Consider the following 15,592-nt stretch of genomic DNA (forward strand, 5'->3'; position numbering starts at 1 on the left):
AAGCTTGTTGGCAATTAAGCAGACTGGACTAGACTCTCCCTCCAATATGTTCAAACGGATTTCTTGGGTCGATACACCAGCTTCCCTACCAGACTTTCAGCCCCACTCCCATATTCCCAAATTCAATGTTACAGATTACCCATACACACAACATATTTGTCAGCATGAAAAAATGTGTCAGCAGAGTAATTTTATCTGCTAAACAAGTGAAATGATTTCCTACACAGAAGAAATGGCAACACTGTCACAAAGTTTCAAATTATATTTATCTCCAGTTGACTACTGCATAGAAATAGGGTATTCCACAGTTAGCTAACTCGGGGGGGGGGGGAAGTACTTTTGCTGAACTATAAGCTAGCATAAAATTTCTTATTTCTGTAAGAAGCTGCAGGGACTGAAAAATATCACATGTATTGGAAGCTTCTGTTGTTAAGGTCTAAGCAGAACAGCAATCATGAGTATCACGTTCATGGGGCTACCACTCAGTGACACCTCTAAAAAAGGAAGAAAATGCGCATGGGAGGAGTGAAATCTTAAGTAATGGTTTGTATATCCCACATTCTGGACCTTCCAAAGGGTACTGCACAATCAACATTCACATCACCTTGATACAGTCTGGTATTTTAATTGCAGTGCAAGCATTTATCCTACTAGGAAAAAAAAACCAACCCAAAAACCAACAACCAAACAGAAAGGTAAGAGTAATTCCTTGCAAATTTGAGATTACATTTCTCTTCACTGCCTAAATCCAGTACCGACGCAGACCACCTCATTCAGGCACGCCAATTACACTGACATGCTCAGCTGCCACACTGGCCAGGAATGGCCAGACACCCAAGAATTTCTTTTTGCTTTACCTACTTTATTAAACATCAAACAGGTCAAGAAATTAACCCTGTCACATTTCTATAAGTACTGATTGCTACAAAGATATGAACACAAACTGACTTTTCAGTCTACTTTGACAGCAGTTTCTTGCGACCAAGCTCAACACCTTACTCATTCCTAGGGGTAGAGAAGCTGACACAGGAACTTTAGAGCACTGTGGTAAGACTTCCCACCCATCTTCTGTATGCTTCCAAACTTCTCAAAACTAACAAGAGCTTCATGCATTCCAACTCCTCACTGTAATGTGGAGGCAACTAAAATTTCTCCCAGCTTCAGGATTACCGGTTCTATTAGTTCTCACCAAATGTCTCTCAAGCGAGGGGTAATATTTGCAAATGCAGATGGAATGTACGAATCAATTGCTTAGTATCCGGAAGCTGATTTTTCTGTCCAATAGTCAAAAATCCCAATACAAACCCTAAATACACTAAGAAATGGTCTACCTTAAAATCATCCATACCAAAGTAAAATTATCAGCTGTATTTGACTGCCCAAGATAAACAGTATTTGCAGTAAGTGCAAATACTTCAAAAGTAATTTCAGCTTTAGCACGTTTTCTAATATTACTAAAAATACAAACACCACCATTGCAAAAGTTTGTCATAGTCAGAAACAGAGTCTTCCTCCAGATTTATCCCATTCCTTTAGTTTGACTGGGATTTTGAGCACAAATGGAGACACTGCTGACAGGGAATCTACTGAAATATCCTCCTCCTTTTGAAAAAGTGAACAGCTTCATATAAAAGGTCTTTATGTTCCAAAGCCAGGTTAAAGAGACAGATACATGCAAGAAGTATCCCTTTTTAGTCTCCTCTCTTCCACAGATTTCTTTATAAATTGCCTGGGAAGTAATGCAGCATTTCCTTCCTGCTCTCTGGTTCCTAAGACTCACTGATACAGTTCAAAGAAGAGAGGTTTTTGATCACCACTTCAACTAATTAAGGAGAGGGAACAACCTCTTCACCAGATCTAGAAAACAAGTAATACAGGGCTTACACTATAATGAGGAAGATTGCAGCTAGACACATCTAATGGTCAGGATTGCAAAGCCCTGGAACAAAGTGGGATTTCCTGCACTGGGTACTAGAAGAAGCTTAAACTCATAGCTATTTTGATTAGCACAGGTATAAACAAGCAGATGAGCTCTCAAAGTCTGTGACTTTTTTTCTAAAAGGATCCTAAACACATCTCTAATCTCTTCAGGTATAAATGGAACAGACAAACTGCTGTACGCTGCATTGAATAACAAAATGCCAAGCTGTCCTGGTTTCGGCTGGAATAAAGTTAATTTTCTTCTTATTAGCTGGTATAGTGCTGTGTTTTGGATTTAGGATGAGAATAATGTTGATAACACACCAATGTTTTAGTTGTTGCTAAACAGTGTTTATACTAAGTCAAGGATTTCTCAGCTTTTAATACTGCCCTGCCAGCAGAGGCCGGGAGTGCACAAGAAGCTGGGAGGGGACACAGCAAGGACGGCTGACCCAAACAAGCCAAAAGGGTATTCCATACCATATGACACCATGCCCAATATATAAACTAGGATGAGTTGGCTGAGGGACACCACAGCTCGGGGATTGGTGGGGCATCAGTCAGCGGGTGGTGAGCAATTGTATTGTGCATCACTTGTTTTGTATATTCTCTTATATTAGCAGTATTATTTTCCCTTCCTTTTCTGTCCTATTAAACTGTCTTTATCTCAACCCACAAGTTTTACTTTCCCCCCTGCCAATTCTCTTCTCCATCCCCCTGGGGGGGTGCACAGGGGAGTGAGTGAGAGGCTGCCTGTTGCTTTGTTGCCGGCTGGAGTTCAACCACCACACAAGCCAAGAGAAATTCAAAAGTACAAGATCTAGCTCTTGTTGCCAGAAGGATTCCAAAAAAGGAACCATTGTACAGATGAGTCTTCCCCTATGCAGGAGGAGAGTAAAGTACAGAAGTTATGTTTCAAGCTCAAGGCTTTAAAACACAACACTGCCTGTATTAAAGATTCCAATAAAAATCACAGGACAGCAAAGTTGCTATGCAAAGAGGAATTCCTAGGCAGCTTACCTCAATGGACCATAATTCAACATTATGAAAGCCAGTATCACCATCACACACAGGGTCCTTCTCTTTGGAGACGATACTTTGAGCTTCTGATTCTAGACAAAAAACCAGAGAAGACATGCAATAAAAAGGGGCACAGACATGCAAAGGTATGTCAGAAGCTAAATACACTAAATTAGGTTGCTTTTTAGATTTATATTTGCCTAATTATGTATGAATACACATCAGGACTACTTAAAAAGAAAAGTCTTTTGTTTGTAAGTTATATTCAGCTTCTATCCAGTCTATCTTCTCAGTGAAATGTTCAGAAGCACCATGAAATAAAGAATTAAAAGTCAACTAGATAATGCGACAGCTATCCTGACCTAGAGCTGGTGAAAGTCCTGCTCGGAGTGGGAGGCTGGGCTAGAAACCCCAAAGGTCTTCCAGTCAATATTTCCATGACTCTGTTCAAGTGCCTTCCACCTAAGCAACTGTCTTTATATAAAGTCAGATCTTCATCACAATCTCTTACCTCTAACACTACTTCATCCAGCTGCCTCTTCAGTGTGCTGTTTTCTTTCTTGAGTTTCTCATTCTCTAGTAAGGCTGCCTCCAGTCTCGCCTCCAGTCCCAACATGTATTCTTTCTTTTTCTTCCGAGACTGAAAGGCTGACTCCCGGTTTTTGATCATGCGCTGCTGCCTTCTCAAGACATTGACCTGGACAGACAATACAGAGGCCTGTTAATGATCTGCAAGTTAAAAGTGCCTCTATTTCATGCATAATTTCTGCTTCTCTACTTTATCAAAAGTCTGCATCGATAGCTTCCCACACTCTGCTTCAAATGAGCCGAAATGTTCAGCACAGAGGCAACTAGGAATCACAGTACACCTCCAACAGTTATAGCTCATATATAATTTAAAAACAGGCCCTGCGCTGTCTCTGTTTTCTTCTGCATTCTCAACCTTCTGTGTGTAGGGGACACAAAATGTATACTTGAGCAGCAGTTTGATTTGATCAATCAAATCACAAAGACAGAAAATACATATCTACAGGTCTGCAAGGTAGCAAGAACGTCTTTCATCTTCACTTTACCATACACCATTTCATAGGCTACAATCAGTCATCTGTTTTCTTAACTGGGAAGTCCTACAGATTTTTAGTCTGTCCTGTATGGAAGCCATTTCCACACTGATTACAACTGTTTCTGTACCTTTTCCAGCTCTGTTATATAGTTTTTTCAGATTTTGAATACTGTTGCTGACCTCAGATTGCACATTCTATGTGTATCAAGCACTTCCATGGCAGTTTAAATGCAGTCTCTGGATGCATCTATACTAGCATTTTAATTCAGATTGGGAGTATGGCTTTGATGCACATTTCCTGACTGTCCTACTTAATATGCTTTGCTTCACATCACAGAACAGTCTCTGATACAGCACACAAACTGGGTTCCTTCTGGATGAAGCTAAACCAGCAAATATACTCCAGGAGGGCACATAATTCACTCCAACCACTAGCAGGCATTCAGTCTGCAAGACTAGACCAGGACAGTTCATAGTAACCCCTCCCCGTCCTCAAACAATCTATCATCTTTTACCACTTACTCATTTTGTGGTTTGCACTGAGTGGGACGACCTAGACTGAAAGCATCTTGCTGCTGACAAGGATAACAATGATCGATATTGCAGAGCTATACAAAACTACTTGAAATCCTAAATTTAAACACTACTCTGTTGATTTCCTTTCCCTCACAGATTAGCAACAGCAACTCTGTTTTTATTAAAACCAGAAGACTTCCATCACATTATTAAGCTAAAACAGGATGTGCCTCAATGATGTTTACATCAAAAGAGAACTGAATGCTGTATCTTACAAAGACCTGAATACCCTCCAGTAGCTACCAACGCATGCACTGGAGTAACCTGTATCTATTAGAGCATGAAAGCTGAAGAAAGAAGATGAGAAGTATTCTAGAAGTACCAGTTTACGAAAAAAAACCAAGTCACAGAATAGTAACATCAATGAACTCAGATAGCGTGCTCTGGTTAAAGTCTGGCTGCTTAAAGAACCTTAACCATAGCCTTCCGACACTCACCCTGTATATACACACACACACAGACAATATATTGCTCTAGGGCTTTGGTGTCTGCAAGAAAAATTGGCTACAGGCTGTTTGAAGAAGTCATTCTTCTTCATGATACTGCAGTCTGGTGACAAAGACTAAGAAAACGCGTTACAGCGCATTAACATTTTGGGCTCTCTCCATGTTGATCTAATTGCTTTCTGTAAAGATCATTTATTATATGTCTAGTCTGCTGCCACCAACAAAAGTCTGTGAAAGTGAAGCTGTTTGTACTTACTCCAGTTTTTCTCTTTAGCAGAGAGTGGAGAAGGAAAAGATTTTAACATATTTTCATTAATGCTAAGCTTTGTCTTGAATTTTTTAAGTACTACAATACTTAACAGAAGAAAACTTCTGCAGACATAAAAACTTTGGAAAAAAAACCAGACTGAGGCTAGCCAAGGACTGCAGTGTATAGAATACACCAATCTAGGGCCAGGATCACTTTCATCTGTCCAGAGATGAAATAATAAGGAATGAGTTCATGCAGCAGCTTTGGCTTGAGTTGTGTGATATTCCAAGCAAGTAGTTACATTCCTCTTTTTAAAGAGGTTTTGCATTGTGAAGTCAAACAGAGAAGACCAAATTGTTTACATCAATTCTTGTTTGCAGACCTGCTCAGGATTATTTACTGGATAGCTTTTGACTAAGTATCTGGAACGTCTGGCAAATCTACCTGCTTCCCTGGAGAAAACATAGAGTTCAAGCACCAATAGAGTGTTTGTACACTAAAAGTAGATCCTAAGGTATGTCTATATCGCTGTTTCAGACACTACCAGCTACGTTTCAGATGGTATTTATCTAGACTGCCCTCCTTTATTCAGTGTTCTCCAAACGCTGTCAGGAACAGCAGCTCTCCCCAGTCTGATTCAAGGTGCTCTGTGCAGTAACAGCATTTCAGTCTATGCTACACCAGTTTCACTTCCACCGATTTCCTGAGCTTGCTTAAATGAAACCAAACAGTGTCCTTGAGTTATTTTAATTGACAATCCCTAGAACAGTTTAAGATCCTTGGTCGACCCTCTAGCACTTGCCTGGCTTTTCTTGGGGAATAAGCCACAACTGCACACCTGATCCTACCTAAATCTGATTCAGGAAACAGAAAGAGTTGTGTGTGTGAAACAGTGCAACAATGCTTGAATCTGGAAGCAGTATGGCACTAAGCATTACATAGCTGACTTGGCATCAAGATAAGCATGCCCCTTGCTTGAGCATTTTGATAATCAGAAGAGAGAGAGGAACTAATTTATAATGTCAGACTGCTTAAGCAACAAGTGCTGAACAAAGATTAAACATAGCAAACACCTCTGCTAACTTCTTTTGCAGGTTGTAGGTTGTATTGTATTAATTTACCACTCAAGATAGTAACTTCTGGTTCTCAGAAAACACAGACCATAAAAGGAAAACATAGGCATTAAAATCAAACATAAATCATTGATGCAACTTTTGCTTCCTAGCTTTAAAAACTACACCACCACTAACACACACGCAAAAAAGATGGTGTAAATATGGAGAAGTGAAAGGTTCATTGCAAAACCTTGCTTCAAACAGTACTAACTAGATTCAGATTGTCCTGTATCTTCAGAGTCTTTACAAATAACCACTGCTACCTCAATTTGGTCTTTCAAAGAAAACTCAGTTCTGAGCAAAATTTAGCCTCCATCCCAATGCAAGCTGTATTTCTAGCATAAGCCAGTAAGAATGTCTCTCACATTCCAGAGTTTTTGGTACACTCACTGGGAAAGTTAACAAAGAGCTGAAAGTACAAACTGTTTGAACTTTACTTTGGCTGGCTTCTTACCTCAGCCTATAAAAGCTGCTGGCTTTGAAGATGCATCTTAAATGCAGAAATACAAAACCTGCGCAAGTGTTTTCTCTGTTCTTATGAAAGATCTGGGATTTCTTGTCTCTAAACTCAAAAGAACACAACTTGACTAATGAGTTTATTTCATATGAAAATTACCCAATGTACAGCACAGAAAACAGGATTCTTTAATAGAAATCCACACTTATGTTGAAGTAATTTTGCGTAATCTCATTTTTTCTAAATTTTCAATTTTTTTTTATCAACAGAACTGGGAAGCAGAATTAAATCCTTTCTCACTACAGAGTGGAAACATGAAAGAAAGGCCCTGTAAGGACACAACTAAACTGGATTCTCTCACACACCTACCGTTTATGTCATCATATCATTTAATTGCTACAGGAAAGGCAATTTGCTTTTTCAGTTAAGAGCCTCTTTGCTTCAACCAGAAGAGTGGCTTGCTTAGGCAGCGTTTCTTTTGTTCAGTTTCCTAGTGGAAAGTTCTTCACCTGTTTCCTAGTGAAGAGTGACCACCTTGAAAGCCTGGCACTTGCCCGCAGCTGGCAAGCTGCATAAACATGTGCTATCAGGACAAGCACAACATAGGGCTTCACGTGTACAGGTTGCTATCAGCCGATCTCAGTCTAATCCACTGGAAGGGCTGAGTGTTAAGCTGTTTATCCCTCCTAAGTGCAAAAGAAAGTCCTGCAGTGTTTCTTTTTATCCTGCAACATCTGCTTAGATTAGCAAACAAAAACACATGTTACAGAGCTCAAATGACAGCTACATCTGTGCAGCTCTGAGTGCCACATATGGCGTCTACAGCAGTCGCAAGATGTTTTAACCCTGCTGGCGCCAGCTGTATCCTGAAACATTTGTTCTTTTTCAAAGTGCTATTTCATAGTATGTGCCAAAGAGCAGTCGCAACTGTTTTTTCATGTTTCAATAAAGACAGGTTAAGATGTGCAGCATTTAGGCTGATAGCAAGTCTTAAAACTGCTTCCATAAAACAGCTTCAGGTGGAAATATCCACACAACCATCATTTAAAATAAACAGTTATTCATTACCCCAGCAACACATTTGACTACTGAGTGTCACAGATGTGTATATGAAGTATGATGACAATAAGGGCCTTTTGTCAATTAAACCTTATATTCAGACAATGGCAAGGTGCCATGCTACTCCCGATTACAGGGAGTCACAAATCTAATGACTGCTGACAGGTCTCTTCAGGTTGGCTTTGCATGGCAGGCAATTATCATTTAAAAATGCAGCGCTCTTAACTGGTCTGTCTACTAACAGACCTTTGTTAGCATAGCTTCTTGCAAATTCAAGATTAGGTTTCCATTGCAGTCTGGCTGCTGAATTATTTGTAGCAAATAATTATTTATTTAAAAATGCAGCCCACATACAAACACAAACAATGAGGAAAATTTAACATCAAGCATGAGTGGCGATTCTCAGACACCAGGAAACTGTACAACAACATCCCTCCAAAGACGCCAGAAGGTACATGCCTTTGAGAAAGTGTCCTGTGCTGCTAATAAGCGGGTGACAATACTGCAAAATTTCATGTGAATGGACACCAGTGTTTTCTCCCTCACATGGAGGGATACGATAGGACCCTCAGCTGATGACAACTGTGGTTGGAATACCACACTGGAGAACATCACCCTTAGAGTTCAAAAGCCACAAACAAGAAGGTTCAGTACTTTCCACAACAATGCCTTCCTTTGGACAACAAAATGCAACCAAAGCAGCTTCAAATTACTAGGAACTAAACCAAGTTAACGCTCAGCTTGCTAGCTAGTTAAGATGTCAAAGCTGAAGGGGGAAAAAAAACCCACACATCTCAAAAGCTATTTCTGTTTACACCTACCGCTAACTGTGAGCTACTGTGGAAAGACTTATTTATTTGTGCAGTGACTGTTGAGAGCTTACCCTGTGGGAGCCTGAAGAGATTAGGGTCATATGAAACCCAATACCTGAAGTTTCTAAATATCATGAGTAAAATCTGGGGAGATAAAGGGGATGGAAAAAGAATCAGACCTACTGCTGACATTTCCAATTCATCTACTGTTCCTTGCCATTCTTTGCCAAGCTGCCGAATTCCCTGTTCACTGTTAGAAATCCTATTAGACAAGCTCAACTACAGCTCAGTCTTCCTGAGACTCTAAAGTGACCTGGTTCTCCCATTATATCCCACATGCAGGTAACTGAAAACTGTTTCCAAGCTTTGGTTATTAGCTATCATCACACAGTCAGAACTTACATCCAGACCCATTGCTGGTGTGGTCCTTTGAAGCAAGGGCTTAGTCACTGGTATTTTGCCACTTGCTGAGCCATTGCCAGCAGCTGGAGACAATGCATTCACCGTATGATTGTGAAGTGGTGTGGTCCCTCCAGTGACGGCAATGACTGGCTGGGAGGCAGGAAGCACTCCAGAAGCCTGGAGCTGTACCACAGTGGGCTGGGGGAGCACCACTGATTGACCTAGAACACAAGAACAAACAGGAGTGCTCACTGTATGATATGAAATGCATTTGTACGTGACCAGTTTGTAGGGGAATACTGATATAGGAGGTAGAAAGCCTTGCTTCCACTCCTGCCCCACACAACTTATCTCAAGTACAATTCTACAGCATTAGTATATTCCACAGGATAGGAATGAAAAGAAGAAAAAGAAAAAAAAAGCTCAAAAGTTTGCAGGGCTCTTAATCCATCCTGCATACCAAAACTACACATATTAAAGGGATCCAATAAATCCATCTCTCTTCCAAAAGCTCTTCAAAGTTAATAAAAATCAACACTTGTTAGAAACATTACTCATTTCAGAATTGCTAACACTTGATGCACTTTGAGCAACTTTTTCAAAGAACTTAGCCAGTTTACCTCGATCCTCCTCCTCCTTTTGTCCATCCCTACTTTACTGCTGTATTCAGTGGAAAACTTAATACACAGAAGTGACTCAGACTATACAAACCAATTCAGAAATAGCATAGAAAAAGATGAACAAGGCAAGTTACACTTTCAAAACGTAAGTTAAAGCCTCAACTCACACTAAGACAAGAGATTTTTTTTTTTTTAAATGTCTTGTATAAGAAATTTTATGCACAAGCTGAACAGAGCTTAAAGAAAAGCAAGCAGAAAAAATGAAGTAATTTTGACAGAGTTTGAAATGGAATTAAAAACAGTCACTTCCAAGAAATGTCAGTCCAACAACTACATTTAACTCAAGCAGGTGCTTGAGTAATATTTTGTTGTCTGAAAACACATGAACGTCTCTCTAATCCTTTGTAACAGGATGACCTCACCAGCTTTCAGAAACAGCACGTTGCAGCTCAGCATTCCAAGCAAAATGCACAACGATGTATTACAGCATTTACCCAACCTTCTGGAAGGTGAAAAATGAAGTAATTTACCTAGCGCTAAGATCTTTTATGTATGAGGTGTAGGATTAGATCTCCTTTTTTACAGAGATAATCTTGAAGACATCAGAAGTTAGTACTAACCTATTTAAGAACTCAAACGGTGAACTGGAGATTATTTCAACAATTTTTTTATGCATAGACTATGTGATGCTCTAATATCATGCTTTCTTCTTTAAGCTTTTATGAAAGGGACTGTAAAAATCACTCCTCCTGCTCCTTTGAAAATAATAGCATATTTTAAAGTGGTAGCTCCAACTTGTCATGTGCAGGGGATTTTGATTAATGAAAAAGATCTTTATGGTTTTTGTTATGGAAGTGGCACAATAGAATTTTTAAACACACCATCAGTTAAAGTAAATACATGGCATGGAAATACTTTCCCAAAAGTATTTCCTCTATACCACCTCACAGAAACTACTCTCCTGACTTTTTTTCAGGGAAAAGAAGCAGCTGATCTTCACAATACTATACTTATATTCAAAAAAATCCATATCGCCAACATTCCTTATTCCAGATGGTATTTTATCAGCTGGAACATCACAAGGAATAAGAATTAGGTCACACTGACTGTGCTGACCTCTGTTTGAAGCGGTCTAACTATCTTAGGCATGTTGTAACAAATGTCAGCGTCTCCAGCTTTGGCTTAACTCCTGATGGAAGAGTACTTAGTAATAGAGACAAATTTTTCACTATTGCAATGATCTCTAGACACATGCCCTTAAGCATTTGTCTCCTTTTCCTTCCACGCCTCAGTGCCTGTGCGGTCAACCGCAAGAGACTGCAGCCATCAGCTGGTGAAAGCGAGCAACTGCATCTGACAATTTCAGCAATGCAAGTTATGTCCTTACTGTCTCAGCTGAAGAGTAAAATAATGCTTTGGATTCAGAAATGAAGGCTCGAGCTACTTCAAAAATCCATTACAGGGCAACAGGAGGAATGAAGAATTATCAGGGGACAGGAAATCACTTGCCTGCTGTTAACATCTCCTTGCAGCTGTATGCAACTTTTCTAACCTCTGACATGGTTTTCTTAATTTCACAACATCCTATTTAATGTTGTTTAGTGAGATAAAAAGCCATAAATTCACGTTCCCACCATCCTGTGGCCAAGTTTCATGTGGGTGAAAAAAAGCTTTTATCACTCCTCCCAAGTTTTCAAGCTTCATTTGAGCCATCCTAACTGATTCTGCTGGATCTTCCTTTGGTTACGACAGAATAGCAATGTTATTACCTTATGCACCAATTGCCATCACAAGTGCAGCAGAGCAAGGGGCCCTAGAGATCCTCCCAAATCAGCAGTTTTACCTCCACAACTGCCAGTGCTCAGCATAGTCTCTTTTGCTATACTGACTTCCATTCTACATAATGCCCCGGTGAGTGCTGTTTCTCATAGGACTATATGAGAGAGGAATATGGCCATCTTCTCAGCCTAAAGCTTTTTCAGCAAAGAATGTAGCACCCCTCTTTTTTCTCCTACCCTTCCCATTTCACTTGCCAAAGCTAACTTCATTCTAGTGACCATCCCAAACAGACATAGTGTTTACCCCCAAGATCCGGCTCAGTCAAGACAATTCACCTACCTTTAGGAGGCGCTGGCTGGATGTTAACAACTGGCTGATGCTTTGGCAGTGGCACAAGCGTGGGAAGAGTCTGAATAATGATGGTTTTAGCTGGGATGCCAATGTTAGCCTGAGCTTCAGGTACAGCAGGCAAAAGAGGTTTGGGTTGTATCAAAGGCCTGGACACTGTCTGACCACACCTCTTCAGGGTCCTTGCAGAATTATTTGCTAGGAAAGGAAAAAGAGTCAGAGTTGGACCAGAAGATAAAGAATTCAAGCAGTAATAACACGGAGTTTGGTATGGGGTTTTTTTACCCATCTATAATATTTGTTAAAAACAAACATATCTGATCACAAATTCAAGTCAGAAATGAGAGGATATACTAGTGTCTGTTAGTTAAACATTCATATGCAAGACGCATACTATCTGCAGAATCAAAGTAACTCAATCTCTCGTACCAGACCGAGAAGTGATGCTGACAGCAGGCTTCTTCCCTCCATCTCCTTCGGGGGATGCAGGACTTCTGCAACTCTTGCTGTAGAGAGAGATGGGAGACATCTGGGAGCTACAGCTGAAGTCCACATCATCCTGCAGACAGAAAGTACATGAGATTAATGCTTCAGAAACACATAAAAGTGTCTACTAGCAGTTCAGAGTATAACTGCCTTTCATCACATCTGCGTTGCTGCTGCAGCAAACAGGAAAAAGGTTTTGTTCCACAGTTTTATTCTGGTCAATGCTAAGTACCACAGAAAACCAAACAAGTACTTCTCCCTATCAGCAGAGCGACAGGAGGCAGAGGCCAGCAACTGCTAGACTCAGAAGCCTTTAAAAGGCGTTTTTTTTGCAACCAGGCTAATAAACACAGCTGAGGAAACAGAACGGAACATGCTCTTTTTAGAATGGGTCACAGCGGGGGAGGAAAAAAAACATCACTGAAGGGAAGTTTTTTTTGCAAGGGTTCGAAAAATAAGCTGTTTCCTCTTATGCCATGAAGTTGGTCAGAGAAGTAAATCACTGGGCGTTTTGTTTGTCACAGCTGGTTCTGAATGACTGCTGCTATCTGTGTTACACAGAGGTTTCTGCATACAGGCACATTCTGCACTGGAGAGTCCACAGACGATGGAGAAGGGACTGAACAATTTGAAGTGGCTGGTGATAAGGGTTCTGTCTTCACGCTTGCATCTGCAAGAGGCAGATAAAAAAAATTTACCATACAAGTTTTTAGCAACAGGAGATCAGCAAAGAACACACTGCCCTACACCAGCTATTTAATTCCTGAAGCAAGGCACAGCAGAAAACATAGTGAGATTAAAGATACTATACAGCTTAGCTTGTAGGGCAGTCCACACCAGCTGTACCCATGCTACAGAAACACAGCACGACTTCTCATCGCAGACTTAAATGCTGCAGGGCATCAAATAGTTTTAAGTAAGTTACCACTATCCTTAAGTTGTAACAGCTCACCCTTTGGGGAGGGGGGGAGGGGGGACTGGAGGAGGAATAGTCACACCTGCAAAATACTGAAGGTTAATTACCTGTATAAGCATGGCCTGTAATATTCCAAAGGTCGGAGTCCCAAGACATCAAATCCAAATCAAAATGAAAGTTATAGAGATCATTTTCCTGAAATGACAGTTCAGAAAAAGAAACAATACAAAAATACAATATACATTGAAACCACCAGCCATTATGTTCACGTTCTTATGGCTCTGGAAAACAAAACAAAACAACACAACTATCACTTCAGTTGCCTTAAGACACACAGAAATAAAAGCCCCTAAGGGGACAATTCTCAACTGGAATACACAAGACAAGGCTTCTTTTAAAGCTTAGACCTGTAGGAAAGGAGTATGGCAGTTTAAGACCATCACTAATTATTGTACCATTATCAGTAATTTGTAAAGCAAGAGTTTTAAGTCCAGTCATTGAACCATCTCATATAAAGCACAAGTTGTAGCAACTTGTTGCCATCCCCCCCCATCTGCACTGAAATATTTACTTAATGCCTTTCCATCACCACATCTCAAAGCACTTTATAAACAAAAGCAGCATCAGCGGCAGTTTACCAGTAGGAAAAGAGACACGAGGACTGATTTGCTGAGTACGTATTAGCTCTCCCTATACTTGAATAAAGTGACACCATCATCTTCTAAAGCCAGGCACACCAGTTTCCTTCTCCAACAGGGAAAAAAAAAAAAAAAAAGACTAAAATCACTTCATAGATATTATTTATTATACGACCTTTAAAACAATGATCAGGTTTTTTGCTCCATTTTTTCTGATGATAAATCTGTCAGTCTCAGTTCCCTACTCAAATGTGGCACTTTTATAAGCACTTGCATGAAAAATATAAATATCACATACCCAACTTAGAAAAAATACAGACCAAAAATTTTCTTGCTAAAAAACTATCCTGCAAATGTACCTTTCCTTACATTCTCAACCTGCCTCATAAAGGGAGGCTCGGAAAGTCAGCAGACTGCATAGACGTTAATATTTGCAGACTAGGATGAAGAGAAAGCTCATCAGAGTACACTTATAGGAAGAATGACAAAAAACCACAGCCTGAGCCGTGCAGTAAGAGCCACCGCACAGGTAACTAACGCTGACCTGCCAATGGGCAATACCTTTCCTTTGTACAATCAAGCAGTTCCCACATTAATGCTCTTAATACCTCAGGTTTACATTGGATAACCCAGGGGTTGTGCTGGAGGTGGGTTAGGACACAGTGAGCAGAGAGAAGACAGGGGGAAGAACACAGAGTGGAGAATCCATAAGGCAAATGCCCTGGGACAGAAAAAAACAGTATGTACGATCAGACAGTGAAAAACACGGGGATTAATGCATAAGGTTACAAACAAAGGTTTTAGGAGAAAATTCTACAATAGACAAGAAAACAAGAAGCCCTCTTACAGACAAGGGGATAAAGCACAGCAGCTGTAACGTACCCACGCTTCTTCACTCTCCTTCCACGCAACCCGGACACGTACTCCCCAACAGCACTGCCTCGCAGGGGGAGTTTACCTTCCTTAGGCCAGTGACAACACAGCTTTTCCTGGACGCGGCCCCTCAAACCTTCCCCTTAAACCCTCTCCTTATAAACCTCTAGTTGTGATACCCACAGTTTATTAAGAGATCGACAACCCCACGTCTCAACAACTAACGCGGGGGCGAACGGGCGAAGGCCTGTGAGCCACCGGCGCTCCAGCCGGTGTCTCCTGCCAGACGGCCGCCATGAAACCTACAGCGCTGCTCCTCGGGGGATCCGCCGCCTCCACCCCCCGAGCCGGGCCGTGGGGGCACACCGGCCTCCCGCCGCCCCCCCGTCCCCGCCCGGTACTCACGTCGGGCTCGTCCCTCGGGGCCCGCCGCGCCTCCGCGGCGCCCAGCAGCTCGCTCAGCTCCTCGCCCAGCACCGCCTCTGCGGGAGAGACAGCGGCCTTAGCGCCGGCCCGGCCCCGGCGAGAAGCTCCCCACCGACCGGCCCCGGCCCCCGAGTACCCCCCGTTGCCGCGCTCACCCCAGTCGAGGCCTCCCCCCGGGGCCGGCAGCAGCCCCGCCGGCTCCCACTCGGCCTCCGCCGCCGCCATCGCTTCCGCCTTCCTCCCGAAACCCACGTCTTCTTCCCGGCAGCGCCCCGCCCCGCCTACGGCGGCCGCCGGCGGACACAAAATGGGGCCGCTGCCCGCCGCGGGGCTTCGCTTCCAGAGCCCCAGGGTCGGGGGCGGGGGCCGTCCCCACCCGCACCCAG

The 15,592-nt window shown here is 41.9% G+C and overlaps 1 protein-coding gene across 2 annotated transcripts in view; it reads right to left on the reverse strand.

Annotated features, from left to right (window-relative positions):
* Positions 1 to 15,572, reverse strand: part of ATF6 (activating transcription factor 6) — an 83,024-nt gene extending 67,452 nt beyond the window's left edge. Inside the window, exons 1-9 of one of the 2 annotated variants that reach the window (XM_069789945.1) lie at positions 15,362 to 15,572; positions 15,186 to 15,262; positions 13,377 to 13,464; positions 12,929 to 13,023; positions 12,297 to 12,426; positions 11,859 to 12,065; positions 9,121 to 9,341; positions 3,452 to 3,637; positions 2,941 to 3,032 (exon numbers count right to left, since the gene is read on the reverse strand). In XM_069789945.1, the coding sequence (XP_069646046.1) occupies positions 2,941 to 3,032; positions 3,452 to 3,637; positions 9,121 to 9,341; positions 11,859 to 12,065; positions 12,297 to 12,426; positions 12,929 to 13,023; positions 13,377 to 13,464; positions 15,186 to 15,262; positions 15,362 to 15,431 (1,166 nt within the window). In that variant the 5' untranslated portion in view covers positions 15,432 to 15,572. The remainder of the gene's footprint in view (positions 1 to 2,940; positions 3,033 to 3,451; positions 3,638 to 9,120; positions 9,342 to 11,858; positions 12,066 to 12,296; positions 12,427 to 12,928; positions 13,024 to 13,376; positions 13,465 to 15,185; positions 15,263 to 15,361) is intronic. The other variant, XM_069789944.1, reaches the window with a different exon arrangement.
* Between the last annotated feature and the right edge of the window lie 20 nt (positions 15,573 to 15,592).

The sequence above is a fragment of the Haliaeetus albicilla genome, chromosome 8, assembly GCF_947461875.1.
Source record: "Haliaeetus albicilla chromosome 8, bHalAlb1.1, whole genome shotgun sequence".
Lineage (NCBI taxonomy): Eukaryota > Metazoa > Chordata > Aves > Accipitriformes > Accipitridae > Haliaeetus > Haliaeetus albicilla.